The sequence below is a fragment of the Nilaparvata lugens genome, chromosome 2 (genome assembly GCF_014356525.2).
Source record: "Nilaparvata lugens isolate BPH chromosome 2, ASM1435652v1, whole genome shotgun sequence".
NCBI classification, from domain to species: Eukaryota; Metazoa; Arthropoda; class Insecta; order Hemiptera; family Delphacidae; genus Nilaparvata; species Nilaparvata lugens.
In genome coordinates, this window is record NC_052505.1 from 71,041,239 (window position 1) to 71,063,548 (window position 22,310).

At 33.3% G+C, this 22,310-nt stretch overlaps 1 protein-coding gene across 1 annotated transcript; it reads right to left on the reverse strand.

The window, feature by feature from the left end:
* Window positions 1-287: 287 nt before the first annotated feature.
* On the reverse strand, window positions 288-22,232 carry LOC111043319 (protein disulfide-isomerase A3). Its single transcript, XM_022328232.2, has 10 exons — window positions 21,783-22,232; window positions 20,813-20,900; window positions 18,730-18,850; window positions 15,109-15,337; window positions 13,318-13,434; window positions 11,510-11,610; window positions 10,051-10,246; window positions 7,369-7,600; window positions 3,775-3,909; window positions 288-1,380 (listed from the first exon to the last, which is right to left on the reverse strand). The coding sequence occupies exons 1-10, from the start codon at window positions 21,932-21,934 to the stop codon at window positions 1,276-1,278; spliced, it is 1,476 nt and encodes a 491-aa protein (XP_022183924.1). The 5' UTR covers window positions 21,935-22,232; the 3' UTR covers window positions 288-1,275.
* Window positions 22,233-22,310: the final 78 nt, after the last annotated feature.

Below are 22,310 nucleotides of genomic sequence, written 5' to 3' on the forward strand. Positions count from 1 at the left end.
AGTGTTACAGTTCTCACGAAATTGCTCTATTCTGCGCAAATATTCATAAAATTGGGCTATTGGGACAGACACCCACAAAAATTAACTCAAATAAATCTTATCGAATGAATACATAATTAACTAAATAAATGTTCACCACTCTACTGAAGAATTGCACAGTGATATAGTCTAGGCTGGATCTAGACTAGTAAACGATAGCCTTGAAAAATTGGAAATTTATTCTAAAAAAAACGTTTAATCTTTACTACACAATGGAAACAGTACAAAGTTCAATAAAAGAATTAATACGTTTTTAATCAATTTATTTATACAAAGTTTATCAGTCTAAAAAGGTGTACATAGAAAAAAAGACAAGTTCTCCGATAATTTTCAAATCCTACAGTTTGTGAAGATTTTTTACATGCATAAAAACTCAATAATTACTAGAACTATTCCAAACTCCAGTCTGGACATTTTAAATACAAAGTACACAACGCTGAAAACGTACAACACTTGTTTATCATATTGATCAAAGCGAGGATTCATTTTCAACATTAACTAAGTGAATTTTAATTGAATCATTTCCTCTAAATTCATCTGCAGAAAACTACGACTTTGATCGATCAACGCAATGGCTAGCTAAATTGTTCAAGATTAACAACAACATAATATTAAAAACGGAATGTTAATTTTCCTTGATATTATACCTAAGGAAGAAGAGTTTTCAACCAAGAAATTGGGTCCATCAATAATTATGATGAGTATGTTATTCGCTATTATGAAATGAATCTTGGGCCCGCCAATTGATACCGTAGTCAATTTTCTTTAGTTACAAACAACATTTCACTTAGCTATAGTTTTATGCATAGACTTTATATTATCTATAAGATGAGAGGCGAAGAAAATGAGTCTTTATTATTAACCAACAGAAATAAGGCAATGATTTTATTATCATGCAAAACATTCATATAAACATGGAAAACATAAAATTTAGTCAGTGAAAAACTATCTTATTTGTTACGGCAATTGGATGAGCTTGACAGCTCACATTCAAATTGAATACTAGATAATAAATTCATGTAAATTTGCTCTGAACTAAAACCTTAAAAGTAGGTTCTGATCACTCTATCACATTATAACATTGTATCATAAACAACAGCAATTGCGAATTTCATCTTCAGGTCTTCGAGTATCACAAGTACATCCTTGTTGACAATATTTATGATTGAACGAGCAAATCCATCAAGATGAAGTTCACTGGAAATATTTTCAAGTACCAGCTCAACTTACTGCTTCTTAAAGCTCCTCTTTCTTAGCTTTTCCTTTCCTGTCGTAGCCCTTGAGTTCATTTGTAGCATGCTTAGCAATGTACTTGACAAAGTCATCAAGCTCACGTCCACCCTGAACAAAAAAGAAAAATTGTTACAAAAGAAACAGAAAATTTCATTTATTATACAGATATTTTGATTATTATAGTTGAATAATTCCGAAATCAATTTTAGCGTTGATTGAAATAATCTATCACATATTAAAAATTATTTCACACTGATCATTATTTCAACTTTGTTTTTCATTTCAAATAGAGCAGAATAATAAAATTATTTTTGTATATGGAGAATAAAAACAGACTATTCAATAAACTTATTTAAAAAGGATTATAAAAGTTTAATGTAACCAAATAAAATATTGAGAATATTTCTTTTGGGTCACAACCCTTTCTTTTGAGTAATTAGAATAGGAATAAGATTCATTGAAAAATAGTTATATTTAAATAATGGTTATAATTAATTTATTTTTTCATTTATCAAATCATTGTTAGTGTTGACTGCAAGTCAAAGACTCCATACAACAAATCTGAAAGGTGAACAATAACTAAAATCACAAATAATAAAACTAACAAACCCTAATAATACCCTTATTAGGTACATAATATACCCCATATACCCCAAGCTTAGGATAATATACCCTTTGAATTGATTGTGAATAACAAAAGCTTTGTACCCTTTGAATTAATTGTGAATAACAAAAGCTTTGAAAATATATTATGTACAGAAGAATATGGGGTCCAATATGTGACGAAGGTATATGGAGAGGCAGATATAATTGTGAGGGGTAAAAGAAAGGAAACGGGGCCGCCGAAAGCAATGGATGAACAAGTAGAAGTTCTAGTGACCCTTCAGTGGTCGCCTATTGTTAATGAGTTTCGACATCTTCGTGGTCTATTGTTAAGCATTCCACCCCGAGGAATAAATTGGTGGCCCAGTCTGATTACTTAAAGGCATTTTCAGCTGTAATGTTGGATAAACACACACATTACTATCGATTATAAGTACAAATTTAGTCAAACTAAGAACGTATTATTTTTTTTATAAAGATTACGTTTCAAACTTAGAAAGTTTCAAACTTCTAGGGCAACATAGATCATGAATAGTTCTTAGTTGATTGAATGGATAACGGAAGTCAAGAGCAAGAGAGTGTAGTGAGTGTAGTGTAGGTTATAGGAGGAACCTTATAATAATGAAATATAATTTACAGTTTTTGTTTATTAAATTTTGCAATGCGTTATAAAATATTCATCAAGCTGTGTACAGACTTGTGCCACGAACACACGCCGTACGCTTTCCATAAGCTGAATAAATGAATAACAAGTACTTGAACACTGATGTAGATTCATTAATAGAGTGAGAATACAAGTAACAGGTAAGGTGCAAAGTAATAGAAGAGTCCCTACCAGCTAAAACTGCCTTCAAAAAAGCAGACGGGGCCACTCCGGCCACTAATGAGGGTAATGAAGCGGATTCAGAGGACAATAGAGTGTGATAGTCGATAGTTGGAGGATGAACCTTTTTGGAACAATAGCCCAGTGTAAAGGTAGCGCGGCCCCGTCTCCTTTCTTTAACCCATTGTGAGATAGATGAAGCAATCGGGAAAGAAAATATTATACGCACCATAAAAGCTAGAAGAATCGAATGACTGGGTGAGACCAGTGAGAATGGCTGAAGAAAGAGGACCGGTTAGAATAATGGATGATATAGTGATTGGGACGAGAAGAGGAAGACCAAGGAGAAGATGGATTGGTGACGTAATAAGTGATCTACGTGTGCTGGGAGTGACAAACTGGCGGCGGAGAGCACAAGATAGAGAGACGTGGAGGCCAAAGTTCATCATGGTTCATGAAGAGCCACATAAAGTAAAGTAAGTTTGAAAATATATCTGCCAAACCCTTCAATCACTAGCAGTCTAGCACACTGCATACAGAGACATTAGTAGCGGCATAGAGAAACAATAGCGTGAGTAGATATCACATGGTTTAGGGAATTTATGTCGCAACTTTTACTGTTATCTCAAGCCGATTACTGTTTTGTTGGGGTGATAGTGTATGAACGGCACAATTCGAGAGACTACCAGCGTCACACAGCTGGATAGGAAAGAACTACGTGAACTATCGGCTTGGGATAACAGTAAAAGTTGCGACATAAACGCCCTATACCATGGGATATCTACTTATGCTATCGTTTCTCTATGGTAGCGGTTACTACGGGAACACGGAATTGAAAATGTCCGGCACTCAAATGTACATGCCATTTCTAATTCCGTGTTCCCGCAACAGCTAGTGGACGCTTAGTTAACACTAATAATATTGTCTCTGTATGCAGGCTGCTTCTAAGCCAGGACTGAAAACAAAGGACCCACCGCATTATCAACAAAAATGTGAGTTTCATGAATCAGTTCGGGAGACAGCTGATGCTATTTCGTGACAATTCAATAGAAATGAGAATAATAGTGTAGGCCTACCTCGTATCTGATGGGACTGGACTTGGAGTCCTTGGGCACCCAGTAGAGGGTCGGGTAGCCTCGCAGGTCGAATGTGCTCGGCACATCGTTGGCGGTCGCATCCAATTTCACTATTGCCACATCTTCACCTTGCATCTACAATCAACAAACAATCCAATTACAATAATGTACTTGTGTTGAAAACTCTTCTTTATAAACAAGATTTTTGAAAAATCTATAACAATTATTGCAAAAACAAAAACATTATGCTACCTGTTAAAAATTGTTTGATGGAAAATCAACATTTATTGAAAATTTTCTTGAAAAACTTGGAACAAATTGTTTACATTTGACAGAATACATTATAATTTTCAATAGTAATGCGTAATGATCTTGATGTAACTGTCTGAGAGTTCAGTTGAAGACAAAACTGGAAGGACAGTGTTTTTATTCGATCCCGGAGTTTTTCAGTTGCTTTAGTTCACGGTGATTTTTCGTAGACCTTTGAGAGTATATATGTAACAATCTGTTTTATAAATGCACAATTCAAGTTGAATAATTTAAATGATTGAAAAGTCCATATCACCCTTTGAGAGGAGGTCAGTGGCTGCTAAATTATCTATCTATCATACGGACAGATTAATTCCACGATTTGGGTTCGTACAAGGCTGTCAACATATCAATATATTCGAATTCATCCAATACAATCTATAGAAGAATCAGTGATGCAAGATAAAAGTATATAACAAGAAAAAATGGAAAAAGCAAAAATTCTCTAAACTGCATATCAATAATTGTTTATGATTCATCAAACTAAATGTACATATGGTTTGAATTGCAAAGATATGGTGATTGAACTATAATAAAGGTGGATTGGAGTCCATCTATTCATCTCGTATTATCAATTATCCACGCACAAGCCTAAGGATTATGTCAGCCTGATCCTCAATAAGAAATAATAAATTCAAGAATGACAAGGTAAAAGAAAATGAGTTCACAATAGATAATAAGAGTTTTTATATCTAGGTAATAGAGTTAGCTAGACAAGTATACATTCTTAATGAATTTGCTCGATTCGAGTTATTCAATCTTAAATATTCCTCATCGTCATCATCCTTTCCATTAGCTATACAAACAAGTCCATAGCTTATGAGAGCATCATACTTGGCAAAAACAACAATGATTTTTGCAACCATGAAGATGTTTAATTCTCACTTGTATCAGGTAATACCATAGATAAAAAAGATAGCAATACCGTAAGGATATATGATACGACATAGTATATGTTCCAAATTTCAAGCCGATTTTTGTTAACTCAAGCCGATTACTGTCGACTACTGTCTATTGTTACTGTTTTGGCCGGATGAGAGTGTAAGAACGGCACAGTATGAGAGACTACCTGCATCACATAGTTCACGAAAAAGGACTACTAGGGCTAACCATAAAGATGATTCATTTTCACTTAATTCAAGTAATAATCAAATAGCTTTTATGAATACAATTCAAATACTCAAGCCTTCACTAAAGTTTACATGGGAAAATTTTATAACCTCGGGGCTATTGCATGATAAAAAATACTACTAATAATGCCAGTAGTCAGCTGGTTATTAGAATAGGAAAATATTCGGCTAATAGCGTAGCTTGTATTTTATCATGAAACTGGGCCCAGTCAGGACTTCCTATATACTACCGAATCTGAGCCTAGGAAAAAATAGCCGCCGTAGTTGGTGGACTTATAAGAATTTACACCAAGAGTAAAAATCACTAATCAGCTGTTTGGAAGGGTCTCAGTTTGTCGAAATCTCAGTTCGTCTAGTTCTCGTTTAAAATATAAATGCTGGCCACCAACTACGGCGGCCATTTTTTCTGAGAGCAGGTCCGATAGTATATGGGAGGTCCAGGTCGAGACTATTGAAACTGGAATATGGTTAGAAGCAGACCTTTTCTCCCAGTTCTTCGTAGACAGGAGCGAGCTTCTTGCAGTGACCGCACCAGGGTGCGTAGAACTCGATGAGTGTGTCCTTGTTGTTGTTGATGACCACTTCGTCGAAGTTCTTGCCGACGGCCACAGTCACTGGGCCACTGTTGTCGTCTGGGATCGGCTCCGACTTCAGGTATGGCTCCAAGTTGCCGGCGTCCAGTTCGTTCAAGAACTCCTCGAATGCTTCAACACTTTTCAAACGAAAATAAATAGTTAGTTTGTGTTAACTATAGCAGCAATAATTATGGATAATATAAATGATTGAAAAGTCCATATCACCCTTTGAGAGGAGGTCAGTGGCTGCTAAATTATCTATCTATCATACGGACAGATTAATTCCACGATTTGGGTTCGTACAAGGCTGTCAACATATCAATATATTCGAATTCATCCAATACAATCTATAGAAGAATCAGTGATGCAAGATAAAAGTATATAACAAGAAAAAATGGAAAAAGCAAAAATTCTCTAAACTGCATATCAATAATTGTTTATGATTCATCAAACTAAATGTACATATGGTTTGAATTGCAAAGATATGGTGATTGAACTATAATAAAGGTGGATTGGAGTCCATCTATTCATCTCGTATTATCAATTATCCACGCACAAGCCTAAGGATTATGTCAGCCTGATCCTCAATAAGAAATAATAAATTCAAGAATGACAAGGTAAAAGAAAATGAGTTCACAATAGATAATAAGAGTTTTTATATCTAGGTAATAGAGTTAGCTAGACAAGTATACATTCTTAATGAATTTGCTCGATTCGAGTTATTCAATCTTAAATATTCCTCATCGTCATCATCCTTTCCATTAGCTATACAAACAAGTCCATAGCTTATGAGAGCATCATACTTGGCAAAAACAACAATGATTTTTGCAACCATGAAGATGTTTAATTCTCACTTGTATCAGGTAATACCATAGATAAAAAAGATAGCAATACCGTAAGGATATATGATACGACATAGTATATGTTCCAAATTTCAAGCCGATTTTTGTTAACTCAAGCCGATTACTGTCGACTACTGTCTATTGTTACTGTTTTGGCCGGATGAGAGTGTAAGAACGGCACAGTATGAGAGACTACCTGCATCACATAGTTCACGAAAAAGGACTACTAGGGCTAACCATAAAGATGATTCATTTTCACTTAATTCAAGTAATAATCAAATAGCTTTTATGAATACAATTCAAAATACTCAAGCCTTCACTAAAGTTTACATGGGAAAATTTTATAACCTCGGGGCTATTGCATGATAAAAAATACTACTAATAATGCCAGTAGTCAGCTGGTTATTAGAATAGGAAAATATTCGGCTAATAGCGTAGCTTGTATTTTATCATGAAACTGGGCCCAGTCAGGACTTCCTATATACTACCGAATCTGAGCCTAGGAAAAAATAGCCGCCGTAGTTGGTGGACTTATAAGAATTTACACCAAGAGTAAAAATCACTAATCAGCTGTTTGGAAGGGTCTCAGTTTGTCGAAATCTCAGTTCGTCTAGTTCTCGTTTAAAATATAAATGCTGGCCACCAACTACGGCGGCCATTTTTTCTGAGAGCAGGTCCGATAGTATATGGGAGGTCCAGGTCGAGACTATTGAAACTGGAATATGGTTAGAAGCAGACCTTTTCTCCCAGTTCTTCGTAGACAGGAGCGAGCTTCTTGCAGTGACCGCACCAGGGTGCGTAGAACTCGATGAGTGTGTCCTTGTTGTTGTTGATGACCACTTCGTCGAAGTTCTTGCCGACGGCCACAGTCACTGGGCCACTGTTGTCGTCTGGGATCGGCTCCGACTTCAGGTATGGCTCCAAGTTGCCGGCGTCCAGTTCGTTCAAGAACTCCTCGAATGCTTCAACACTTTTCAAACGAAAATAAATAGTTAGTTTGTGTTAACTATAGCAGCAATAATTATGGATAATATAACATATTAACAATCATATAAGATAAAAATATGGAGTGAGTCATATGTATGGGAAGAACCCTTCAATGAGTTGGAGACTGTTGTAGATATAATACTTTAACTTTCAGGATAAGTTATTGGTCATTAAATACTCTACCTTTTGACGTACAACTGAACTTCAACCCCTCATATGGGGGTGATACTTAGGGGTTGTAACTCGAATATTCCAAATGTAAACACCCATTGTGTGGTACATAATTTTAAAGACGTTTTCAAAACAAGGAAGTTGGCATCGTTAAAAATGTTCTATGATACTTGTATCCAAAATGGCAACTGATTGAAGTTTTAGTTTTTAAAGAAATGAGGGGTTGTAACTCAAATATTTTGAATGTAAACACCCACGTGTGGCATCATTTTAAAGGCCTTTTTAAAACAAGACAGATGACATCAATGAAATTGTTCTATTATAATTTTATCAAAAATGGCGGCTGATTGAACTTTGTCAATTATTTATTTAAAAACTGAAACTTCAATCAGCCGCCATTTTGGATGAAAGTATCATAGTACATTTTTATTGATGTCATCTTTCTTGTTTTAGAAAGGCCTTAAAATGATGTACCACACAATGGGTGTTGACATTTAAAATATTTGAGTTACCCCCTCATTTCCTTAAAAACTAAAACTTGAATAAGCCACCATTTAGGATACAAGAATCATAGAACAGTTTAATTTAAGTGATCTTTCTTGTTTTAAAAAGGCCTTTAAATTGATGTACCACACAATGGGTGTTTACATTTAAAATATTCGAGTTACAACCTCAAAGTCACCCCCCTTATGAGGGGTTTTAATTCAGTTGTACGTCAAAAGGTTGCGTATTTGACCAGTAACTTATCCTGGAAGTTACAGTATTATATCTACAACAGTCTCCAATTTATTGTAGGGTTCCCATACATATGATTCACTCTGTTCAATAACATAACATAACCTGTTGTATCTCCCGATTATGATTGTATGATCTGTTATATTATAAATTAATTATTAATCAATCTTATTTATTTATTTGATAAAGCAAGCCATACAATATTCGGAAAAGAAAAACAGGGCTATTGCCCAAAACTTCTTCATAAAAACATGAAACAAATTGTGACATAATAACCTGTTGTATCTCCCGATTATGATTGTATGATAATATCATATTATATAACATATTATGTTATAGTATAAATGAATTATTAATCTATCTTATTTATTTATTTGATAAAGCAAGCCATACAATATTCGGAAAAGAAAAACAGGGCTATTGCCCAAAACTTCTTCATAAAAACATGAAACAAATTGTGACATAATAACCTGTTGTATCTCCCGATTATGATTGTATGATAATATCATATTATATAACATATTATGTTATAGTATAAATGAATTATTAATCTATCTTATTTATTTATTTGATAAAGCAAGCCATACAATATTCGGAAAAGAAAAACAGGGCTATTGCCCAAAACTTCTTCATAAAAACACGAAACAAATTGTGACATAATTGTGACAAAAAAAATCGTAATGTGACATTAGATTGACAAACCAATAAAGGTACTAGCGAAATGGCAGTGTCTATAGAAATTCAATTCAAACTGTCACTATTGGTTGAATGGAAAACATTTTTGATATAGAAAAATTTATTTAATACTGACAATGTGAAGGGAATCCTAGTACAGTTGATTCTTTTTCCCAATTTATACAATTTATTTTTTCAACCAATGAAGTTTTTGAAGGTTTGTACCTTCAAAAACTTGATAAAGTTTATCAAGGTATTGTACAAATCCTAGAACAAGTTGCATAACTTCAAAGTTCAAACGTCAAGTTTACTTGATTTTTCCTCTATTTAGAACAGTGACAGAATAGTTCAAGTAGCCTAACTACTGAACATTTACGTTGTGATGAAACTGTTATTTGAATCGATAATAAATGCATCATGGTTATAGAGATATTTGGAAAATTTGGGATTTTCAAAAGCATGAGGAGTCCGTGTAGACAACACGTGATGGCGTACCTTACATGATTCAGATACGACACGTCAAACTACTATGATTTGAACCCATAGCGTTTATACAAATATAACATTTCATTGAAACGATTGCAAGGCTAGATGAACAAGATTGCCGAGTAAAGTCATCTAACAACAGAGTGTGAAGAAATAATATACTTCCTATAATCCATTTGAATTACAAATATCATAATTTACATTTCTCGAATCACCCACAAAATGTAGTGGATTTCAAAGAATACCAAAAATCGCTTTCACCCGGATAAGAATCCACTTTTAGCAGAAAATCATGAATGGACAGAAATACGAATAGCCTAAACTTATTGTAGATAACGATTTCTAAAAATATTATCTATGTCGTACCTGAATTCCCCTTTCATGTTGTACTTCTTGTTGTCCTGTGTCCTAGCAAAGACAAGGGGCTTGTCAGATGGCACATAGTCGTAACCAAACTCGTTCAATTCATGTTGGAATTCATCCTTGGCGCTCACAGCGAAATTGAACTTCGATGCAAAGGTCTTTGCTACCTTCAGAATTCTGTTACGCCAGTAGTTTGTACCTGAACACATAACAGCTAAATGAATGACAATTCAACTTCGGCTACCATCGATTGAAATTGGGAACTTGAAAAACTATTTCTCAGTAGTTTATATAATTACTACAGATAACTATTATCAACCAAAGCTTCAAAAACATCACAAACTTGAACAAATATTTATTTAGAAATTGGAATTAAAATTTTTGAAAGAGCTGGAGAATCTGATCTGAGAAGGTGGAAATCAATCAAACATTTGAAATTGTGAAACATTCAATGCATTTATACAGAATGAACAAAAAACGGTTAGTGGAAACCAAGAGTGCTTTCCATACATCAAAATAAAGAAAAAAGAACAAGTAAACATGGATCAATGCTTTGTTACCGATATAATGATGGCGGAAGATTGCATATTTCCCACAAAATTTATAATTTTATCATTTTGTGGTGGCCTTATTAGGTTACAGAAATGATCAATTCTGATGTGAAATTAGCTGAAAAATCGAATAAAATCAATTAGAAGAACTCAACTTTAATGATTGCTGAAATAGTTGAGAAAATATGTCAAAAACTTGATCTTCAAATTAAAGTGGGTTAAAACTAGGATACTTATTGTTTAACGGTATTACAAATCAAGAGGAATTATTGTAGATAATTTAATTCTGAAGAAAAAAATGTTTTGTTACTTCTGTCTAAAACGCACCCAAACCCATGTGCTTATGGTATTTTTGTTTAGAGCAGTTTTTCAAATTTGTGAATGTTTGTCCGTTTTGTCTCCTTTGAATAAGGTCCTCTGATTTATGAGGTTCGGGTACATTTTAGAGTACTACAATTAGGACAGAAGTCACTGAACGTTTTTCTCAAGAATCAGATTATCTACAATTTCATCTGGTTTAATATACCATTCAACATTAAGTTACCTACTTACGTCACTTTCAAATGGGAAAATCGCGTTTTTTGGCACATTTCCCCCATTATTTCAACAATCATTGAAGTTAAATACTTCTAATTGATTTTATTCTATTCATCAGCTAATTTTACATAAAGTTTGATTATTCAAGTATCCTCATCAGGCTGCAACAGGTTTGAAAGACTCAAAATTTGAAGAAAAATGGGCAATCTTTAGCCATTATTATCTCGATAACAAAACATTCAAGGACAAATGTTTACTGTTTTTTTTTGTTATTTTAATGTCAGGAGCCAACTCATAAAGTTTGTTGGTCCATTTTAGAAAATCTCTGTATCTTGGCATGCATATTGGTTACCGATGAAACTGATTTCAATTACCTTTGGGATTTTTCAAGTAATCAACAGCGTAGTAAGCAACAATCAAAGGTGTGTTGAAATCTTGTGCGTTGTCTCTCTGCCTGTGTCCAACCAAACCATGGCTGAAAAATTGCAAACCATTAATTAGGTATATTTGATTGAAAAACATATTGATATCAACATAGTAGCAGCTGAGCCTGAGTTTTCATACCCAATCATTCGATGATTATGTGTTTTTATCATTGATGAATAAATAAATACACCACGATCGCAACAAGTTAATATTGAGTAGTCCTGACATACTTCCCGGAAAAAAGCTTTATTATAATCTTGAAATCATAGGCTTAGATGACATAAACAAATTTCACTGATAGCAAGTCTGATAGTATAATTTATTTCAAACATGAAGACTTATTATCAGGCCTACTGGTTTATTGTTAGCTTGTGAATTATACGACCGTTATGAGAAGCGATGAAAATGGAGTTTATAATATTGATATTTGACATAAGTTATCATACCTTCACTTGAGCAGGATTAGGTCTATAACAGACTACAGTCCACAAAAAAATATGGATTAATATTACTAATCGTGATGTAATTATTTCTTTGACTTATTTACAGTGTAAAAATACATTTATAATAAATAGTTTGAGATTCTAAATTAATAGAATTTCTGGATGAAGCTGGACATTTTCAAGAATAATACTTGCAATGGTGACGAAGCGCTTAAACCCAACCTTAATGCGGAATGTAACATGAATTGGAGTAGCTTACATAGCAGTTACATACAATTGTGAAATTTTTTAACCCAGTGGAAATATCTACATGATACTGACATTTTATATGTAGATCACAAGTAAATTGAAAAATATATTTTGAATTTTCAATAGTTAAATAATTTTACATTTGAAACAAATGTTAATAAAACACAACCATGTTTAAGATGAGTTATACAAAGAGATTTTGATAAAAGACAAATGAAAATTATCGCTTTAGAAAAATGTCAATGAAATTGAGAAATGTTTGCTTTATATCACAGTTTGGAATAAAAATTTTGATGTTGATGATAAAATTGATGCGATAATAAAATTTATGTAAAAGTCTGGTGCAAGAATCTAAGAACTTCCCGAATTGAGAAAACACTGTTTAATTTTATCACATTCACATTTATTAGATTTGTTCACAGAAGTGCAGTTGTTTTGAAACCAGCATGTCTTCAGCTACGCTTTCTTCAATTGTTTTTTCAATTATGGAGAAATTCCACAATGTCTATTCCTATTCAACAAATTTAATCAACTTCCTGTAGTTTATGTTGATGATATGGTTTCTTAAGCAGCTGGTAATTATTAGGCAAATAAAATTATCTACCAGAAAAGAAAAGCTTCTTTGATAAATTAGTTTTATACCAATCATATTTAGAGCAAATTTGTCTACCACATTTTCACTTCACAGACATGAAGAACATATTTTCAAGAAAGCTAATTTTTACGTTTTGTATAATTATGACGAATTAAAGATGTCGTGATTGCTTACTTCAAAAATGTACCTTAATATGTAATAATAATTACACCTGTACAATGAATACGTGATTTGAGTGCAGACTAATATTTTTTATTGCAAATCAATATAAAAACTCGTCACAAATGATGAATATCAGTATAATTTTTGATTATTTTGATGATTGCTGCATATTACACTTCCATAATTTCATGCTTGTTTGATTGCAATGCATTTTCAACAAATTGTCACTTTTCCCCACAAATTTGTAAATAGTAATTGAGACATTTGAGAAGTTTTTGGAAGCCAGATTATTGATAAAGATTCTTACTAGTTTGCGTTGATCCACTTTTCGATTGAGAGTTTATCTGCTTTGCCATCGTAGACAACAAGATCTGGCTCGAATTTGTTGTGTAGATGCTTTGGTCTGTACAGAACGATGTCGTCACTGGGAAATATAATGAGAAACAAGTTAAAAGATTATAATTTAGAACAAACACATTAGGTCTATTTTTATCTATATATAAAAGCGAAATGGCACTCACTCACTGACTGACTGACTGACTCACTCACTCACTCGCAGAACTAAAAATCGACCGGACCAAAAACGTTCAAATTTGGTAGGTATGTTCAGTTGGCCCTTTAGAGGGGCACTAAGAACGAATTTGGAAAAATTTCCAAAGATACGCCCAAAATCTGCGTTTTTCCAGCGTTTTTTTTTTAGCGCTTTCTCAGCTTTATCGAGAACAAATGAACAGAAATTGTTCAAATTTAGTACAGAAGCTCAGCTAGGGTGTAGTAATGTTGTGTTGGAAGGAATTTGCAATAACGTCAAAGATACACCCAAAATTAGCGTTTCTCCAGCGTTTTTCCAATACTTTGTCTTTCTGATGGAATGAAGCATGCTCAAATGAAAAATGCAGGCGAGCGAAGTGAGCCCGCTGATCTCATTTCTGGACGATCCAGTCGGGGGTCCAGGGGGCTCCGCCCCCTGGCTAGACGGATATGGCGAGCGAAGCGAGCCTGACAGCTAGTATTATATAAAAGCAAAATGGCACTCACTCACTGACTGACTGACTCACTCGCAGAACTAAAATTCTACTGGACCAAAAACGTTCAAATTTGGTAGGTATGTTCAGTTGGCCCTTTAGAGGCGCACTAGGAACGGATTTGGAAAAATTTCCAAATATACGCCCAAAATCTGCGTTTTTCCAGCGTTTTCTCAGCTTTATCGAGAACAAATGAACGGAAAATGTTAAAATATACTATAGAAGCTCAGTTGGGGTGTAATAATGTTGTGTTAGAAGAAATTTGAAATGACGCCAAAGATATACCCAAAATTAGCAGTTTTTTGTGTTTTCTCAGTTCTTTCATCAAATAATAGACAGAAAATGTTCAAATTTGGTACAGAGGTTTAGCTAGGGTCTAAAAATTTTGTGATTAGGTGACTTTAATATTTCATCAAAGATACGCCCCAAAATCAGCGTTATTCTGCGTTTTCTTAGTACTTTGACTTTCTGATGGAATGAAGCATGCTTAAATGAAAAATGCCATCGAGCGCAGCGAGCCCGCTGATCTCATTTTTGGACGATCCAGTCGGGAGTCCTGGCTAGACGATATGGCGAGCGAAGCAAGCCTGACGGCTAGTTAAGATTGTATAAAGCCAATTGATATCAATAATTCAAACGATTCTTAATTTTATAGAATTAACACAACAATTGAATTTTTTATATTGGAATGCATTCTGCTCTTAGAATTGCAAAAAACAAAAGAGTGAACTTTCATCATAAAAAACATACGAAAAGGGAAAGCTTATTGAAATGTAAGAATTTGAATCTCTTGTTTACAATTACTTCTTCAATAACAAGACTTTTAGAACATAAAAGGGAATGTTAAAGTATGAGGGTGAAGAGAATATTTTTATTATTAGTTTCACTAAAGTAAACAAGTGTGACATTACCAAAGCCTTTGCTGCATTAAAGCAATTTCAGACAGTTCTTAAAGTTAAATGTCCAACCAAGATTTGATAATACAATCCCAATTATTGACATAAAAGTAATTGATAAAATTTATTGAAAACCTTCGATCGAATTGTTAAGTATATAAAATAGTTACAGCTCACGTTTTGCCTTGTTTGTCGAGGACTTCCTTGGCAGTTGAGTGCCCGAACTGTACTTTCTCCTTCAGTTTGTCGGCAGCCTTCAGAAATTCAGACTTGAGATCACTATCAGCTTCGAAGAATCCAACAATGGCCACCTCACCCTTCTCTAAGAAGGCATTGACGCTCGCAACAGTGGGAAGGTCCTTCGAACTGGGACCGACCTGAGCCTTCATGTATTTCACGATACCCGCTGCAAGCAACAAACAACACATCATTAGGATTTTGAAAGATGTCTGAACCAATCCTATACTATTAAGCGAGCAATTTATGTTTATATGTTTATATATCTGTATTTGACCGGATATCGAAAACGGCAAATTTGGAACAAAGTAGATTTATGATATGAAAATTCGATTGCACTACGTCTCAACCCTGGGATAACACGCTGAAGGACATTAAAAGGATAAATACGTCCTTGGAAAAACACCTGGAATTGTTGTCGTCTGTCGATACCGTAATGGAAGTGAGTGAGCGAGTGTGTGGGTTATTCATCAGCTGATCTCACGAGAAGGATAATCCAACAAGAAAAAACTTATTTTTGTTTATTTACCTTTTTTAGAAAATATGTTTACTTCAGAAAGTATAAAATAGTAACTAGATGCTGTTAGTGTAAATAGTACATAGTATATTGACAAATATTGTAGCAAACATGGTATATAATTCTAAATGGAATTCATAGCATATCTATTTGTAATTGATGATGTGTTTATTTTTAAATAAATTGTTATTTTGATGAGTGATGGTAACCTACATTTTGATTTGGACTGTAGTATAAATTTGAAAAGGGACAGTTTTGGGCATAAGCCTGTTGTGCCTCCTCATATAACTGTAAAAATAATTGTACAACTGAAAATGACTGGAACTATCAATTCAATCTTTCGTTACAAATTGTCTATGCTTTTACACTCCAGAGCGAAGCTCAGTCCTCCGATATTAGCAACATTATTGGGTGCACTTGAATCAACAATGATTAAGTTTTACAATACACTGTTCCTCTTTGCTGAAGGTGCGTATAGACTTATGCGCCATGAAAACACGCGCTTTCAACTTTTCTTCGGGTGATCATTATATCTGTATTTTACTGTATTTGTACAGATATAATAATAAAGAAGCATTAGCTATGTAAAGCGAAATACGCGTGTTCGTGGCGCTCAAGTCTGTAAGCACCTTTATAAAGTACTGTGCACTATATTTATTAAGAACTTCATTACCAACTGTCATTCCTGATCTGCTCTTTTAATAGCTAAACAAAACTGTACAGACTTAATATATTTTATTTCTGGTAAATTTAGATTGATTCCGAAACTGTCAAGGCCAGTTAGCTAGACCTGGATTGTGTAGTGGATGATAGAAGATGTACACACATATTTGACAGATATTGATAGTATATTACATTATTCATGTAAAATTCTTCTTGTAAGAAACATATTTAATGATTTACATACAAAATCATGGATTCACAATATGAGCCGGTTTCCGAGCTCGGGATCTATAAGTTCTGGACTTACAGAGTCCAGGGCTGAAATAAGCTCTGGGGTTTAAATCTTAGTTTTTGTTGTTTTTGAGTGAAAATGGACTAAATTTTAGTAAAGTGAAATCATAACCCTATTTTGGACTTTAAAAATGTTATCTAAATTTGGGAGAGAAATAGTACAAGGAGTATCCTTAGTTTTTCTCTCTCAGTGTTTCTTTGTAAAAAATATAAATAAATAAAATCAACTTTCTGAGTCACGGGTTTATGTTCTAAACTCCGGGGTCAATTGAGTTCTTGACTTATTTGAGTCCAGGACTTTAAGGCAGTAAACATGAGGGAAATTCTCAATATTTTGCTGTTGTATTGTTGGCATTAGGCCTATAGCAAAACAGCTGATTGCAGCGGGATAATTCAAATGCTTTCCAAACTGTTTTGTGACAATAATTATTTTGTGAAAATACGTTTCGATTTCTTTGTACTGTGTAAATCTATAAATTCAAAGCAAAACTTGACCTTTTGAAATATGAATAAAAAATAAGCATTTCATTTTACGTTATGCTAGTATTTATCATATCATTGATCCTTGCCATTGATTTTGGAATAAAAAATTTAGTATGTTTTGAAAAAAACTGGAATACGGTAATAATTTATTATTTTTATATTATGTTGAATATGCCATTGATTAATAATATTCACATTGGGAGATGTGATGATTGCTATTCCAAGGCAATCCTTGTACCTATTATTTTCCTTGAACATTTCTAGGTTATGTCATAGTCGTAAAATAAGGTTAGTTTTTTACGCATAATATTATGAAGAACTTTATACCAAAATAAACTTGCAAACTATAAATTATGAATTTAGATGGACTAATTCAAATAATTTAGGTATTCCATGACATTTATTTGTCCATTCATCTACTCTAAAACAATAACTGAATTGTGTTTGCTCAGTTAAGTCTAGAACTTGAATTTAAACCCTATCACAGTCGAGGGTTTAAAATCACGCTGTTTCAAGTTCTGGACTTAACGATTTTTGATAAATCCATCCTCGACTCGGAAAGAGGCGAGAATCTAATTAAAGTCCTGGACTTATAAGCCCTTCACTCAGAAAGCTAAATTATAAAATCCAGGGTCTAACGTGATCTCTAAACTCCAGGGTCTATTTGAGTCCTCGACTACGTTAATGCTCTGACTCGGAAAGCCAATTTTCTGACTCCAGAGTTTAAAGCCGGTTAAAGTCTAGAACTTAGCTAAATCCCGAGCTCGGAAACCGGCCCTATATGATCTGAGATCTCCAATAAAATGTATTTTTCGATTACGAACAATATTGTTTGAGTACGATTTATAAGTTATTTCTTAGTTGAAATAAATTTTCAGAGTTATTTATACACAATAAGAATTTTTTCAGACTTGTGTTGTTGAAGTTTAAAACTTAATCAATTTCCTTTGAAAGCACTTCAAATAATTTCCAGTGTTTGAAGAGACCAATTAATAGACAAAAAATATGACAATAATATAGTAGTCTTTCAATTAAGTTATTAGAATTAGATGAAGAGGTAAGTGAGCAGCTTTAAATCAACACTGTAAAGTAGGTACGGTATTATCTTTCACAGCACATCAAATCGCGATAAACAGTTCATTATCTGATCAGAAAAACGATAAAGCTTACAGCAATATCATACATGTCCTATTCCAGATAGAGGATTATCATTTTGAAATATCATTGCATTCAGAACCTATCTTTTCCACTTCCTTACGTAGGCTAATAAATCACGGAGACTTGTGCCAATGCCACCTAACCTGACCTCATTCATAACTACCTATCCACATAAATCGACTACAACATTGGAAGCTATAGAATGAATATTATTTATTTACTTAATTAGAAATCTGCAGAAAAACATATTAGTTTCAATAAGAAGGAAATATTAAGAGTGTAATAATTGATAAGAGTGATATTTTTCAATTATATTGTTTATTTGATGGTTTAGAAGATTAACTTCGTAATTATTCTGGAAAGAAGCGATTTGGAATCGTCATCAGACAAACGACCAGGTGCTGAAGGATAATCAATATATTTATTCATTAGAAGTGTAAATACTCTACCTGCATCTCTAGGTCCATTGTAATCCTTATCAACTTCTCCGTTCTTGAATATTTTCAAGGTTGGGTATCCTGAAACTCCAAACTTTGTGCAGGATTCTTTTCCACCTTCTGTACAGTCAACCTGTGTGAATAAAATTTTTATTTCACAATTCAATTTAAGATAATTTTCAAGTGCATTTCAATTCAGTTACACAATAACAGAGAAATTTGAAAGGATTGCCATGTTTAGCCTACTCATAACTGTCTACAGACAATCGTGATGAGTTTGGATGATTTATCAGCAAATAAAATCTCCCCTATATCAAAAATAAACACTTCATTCATCTGATGGATCAAGACACAAATGTATCTGACAGAATCTGATTCAAGTCATCAGCTTGAAATGAATATCTTGATTTAAAATCAATAATGTTGAATTTCTTTTCAGCATGAATAATAATTCAGCTTGCATAATGATGTACCATATCTTCTTTACTATAAATTTAGAAAGGAGTGAAAGAAACAAGCGGAAGCAAACTGATTAAAATTATCATGAGAGATAAAATTTAACTGATAAAGACAATAAACAAGTCAAATATGGTTTGAAATAGCATAAGATTTAGATAGAAATACTGTAATGAGAATGAAACTTGAAAGTGATACGAAGGAGCTTCCAGGTGACTTTTACAATATGAATATCTACAACATTCATTGAAAAATTCATTAAATCAACTGATGAAGCCAAAATTAAAATTTAAAAGCTTTGACTTTGCAATAATATCATGCGATACCGCACTATTGGAACTATTTTTATCACTGAAAGTCTGATAATTATTCTTCAAAATAGCGCAATACTTTTATCACAGGTCGAATTCAATTCTACTGTCTAACGCTAGTTCCATCGAATTTTCGTGATCCACCGATGTTCAGTGGACTTGATTGTAGTTTATGTCTGGCAAAACAATGCCTGAACATCCTTCAATAACCAAAAAAATTTACTTTTTGAAAAATTTGGCTGTTTCTGGTCTGTGCCAAAAGTTTATGATAAGTTAATTTCCTCATTTTATCTGCATTGAAAAATATTTGTTAGTCTGTCGTCTCATTTGTTAGTCTGGCGAGCTGCGTTTTGGATAAGTCCGTCGTCATTTAAGGCTGTGCAAAGGCTAAAAATAAACTTTCTACTGGTGATATTTTTCAAAGTTTTTCGATTTGTATATTATCAAGCTATCAAAATGAAATAGTTTTCTCAGGAAAACATTTTTTTTCGATCATTACTTTTTGAGATATAAGCGCCTGAAGTTTAAATTTTTGGGACAGGACATTTCAAATTTGGTAAGAGATAAATCCATGAGATTTAGAGGATAGATTCTTTATGGTATTGTTGATCTAGTGAAACAATAATTTTCTGAATATATCAGTCTTTGAGAAAGTTATCCAATTTACTAAAAATGACCAAAAATATCTTTTACTTGAGTTATTTTTGGTCATTTTTGATAAATTGAAAAACTTTTTCAAAAATTGATATTTTTATTAAGTTTTTGTTTCACTAGATCAACAATACCATAAAGAATCTATCCTCTAAATCTCATGGATTTATCTCTTACCGAATTTGAAATGTCCTGTCCCAAAAATTTAAACTTTAGGCGCTTATATCTCAAAAAGTAATGATCGAAAAAAAATGTTTTCCTGAGAAAACTATTTCATTTTGATAGCTTGATGATATACAAATCGAAAAACTTTGAAAAATATCACCAGTAGAAAGTTTATTTTTAGCCTTTGCACAGCCTTAATCTGGATCCCAACATAACAGTACCAGTAGTTCTTGTCCAGTACAGTGAAAATATGATTATAATGAGTTATCATGGGACTATTCACATTGAGCCACGCCGCGTGAGTATGAATAGTCCCATTAGAACGTATGCAAATATTATTCTTACTGTACCGGCACGTTAACTGATACTGAGGTACGGGAATCCGCCTCAAGAGTATAGATGGTTGGAGTTAATCTTGATGAAACTAAGCTAATCGGTCTATAAGATAGAATTTCAATTCAGATATAAAAGGTTGGAATTTTTCGCGGATAATAATAACGTTCACACTATACCTTGGCGAAAGTGATTGGTGGATCCTCGCCAACCACATCCGATGCAGCTTTCTCATATTCAGGCTTCAATTTTTTGCAATGACCACACCTGTAATCAAACGTTTGTTCAGTTATACTTTTAAACTACTCTAACTTCTCTAAGACTACTTATGTAGGGACTGTTGAGGACGATCAGGCAGAAAACCATGAATATAAATTCAATTCCATAATTGCAATACGTAAGCATAAAAGAACGCCAAAGAAAAAAAGTGTTTTAAAAGTAAAAGGGTAAGTTTGGTATTTGCTTTTAAATTATTCTCATTCTAGGACTGAACTATCCTCGGGCAAAAACTTGATAGATACGGCCCAATCATTATCATTTTCTTGGAGGACTATTGTGTAGCTTCATTGTAGGATTGATGCCCAGCATCAAAACTGGGTCTATTGGAAATGAAATTTTATTCTAAGCCCAAATCGATTATTCCAGTAAAATCAGGCATAAACTTTATTGTTAGCCGGTAAAATAAAGGCTTACATAAAAGAGCAAAGCCTCTTAAGATTAACTTATTTGACAAGTTGATAAAAATAACTTACAAATAATTTGCAGCATCAATTTTTGTAAGGGGATTGGGTTTGATCAAATAATTCAATTACTCAATCTAGGCTAATCTGAGAGAGAACTTACGATTTCACATGTAGAGAAACCTGATTCAATTTTATCAAAAAGGCTACCCATATACAAACTACAATTTATTAAGCATCTGATTTGTGTTTGCGATGAAACATACTAATAATTTGAAATAGCTTTTTCAAACTTATTTTGATATTTGTGCAAGTCGGATCCAAACCTTCCGGTTTAAAAAATAATGTCTATATTGACAGGTTACTAAAAATACCTCTAGTTTTATATAAAAACTAAAATCTTTAAAATGAACAAGAGTTAGAGTTTCTGATCAGGTAGAATTTTGCTTATCATAAAAAAGGATATTACCATGGTGCATAAAACATGACAAGAACTGTTTCATGTTCTTGGATTCTTGTAGAAAAGTCATCATCTGTAAATTCTAAAACATAGCCGCTTTCTTTGGCTAACACAACACATAATAAACTAAAAAGTAGGCACAAAAGTCTCTTTAGATCCATTATTTGAAATAATTCAATCAACTTTATAAAACTAACGTAATTACCCGAAGACTACTATCAATGACTGTTTTACCGGAATAGAACCTCAATCAAAAACGACGTGTCTTTCCATGAACAGAACAGCGAAGCTTCTGATGAGATAACTTTGCGTTGTCGAGTCGTGATTGGCTGAAAATCAAGAGTATGTACTCTATGTACCAACTGTACATTATTGTCAGAATCTAAGGAAATCAAACTATATTTGAATGAAAATTTGAAAATAATTTCCAAGATCGGATTCTCAGATTATTAAAAACTTTCCATAAACATTTTTTTTGATCTGAAAACTTTAATTCCGTAACAGATAATAACTCATTAGCTGTTCTAGTAGCATGGA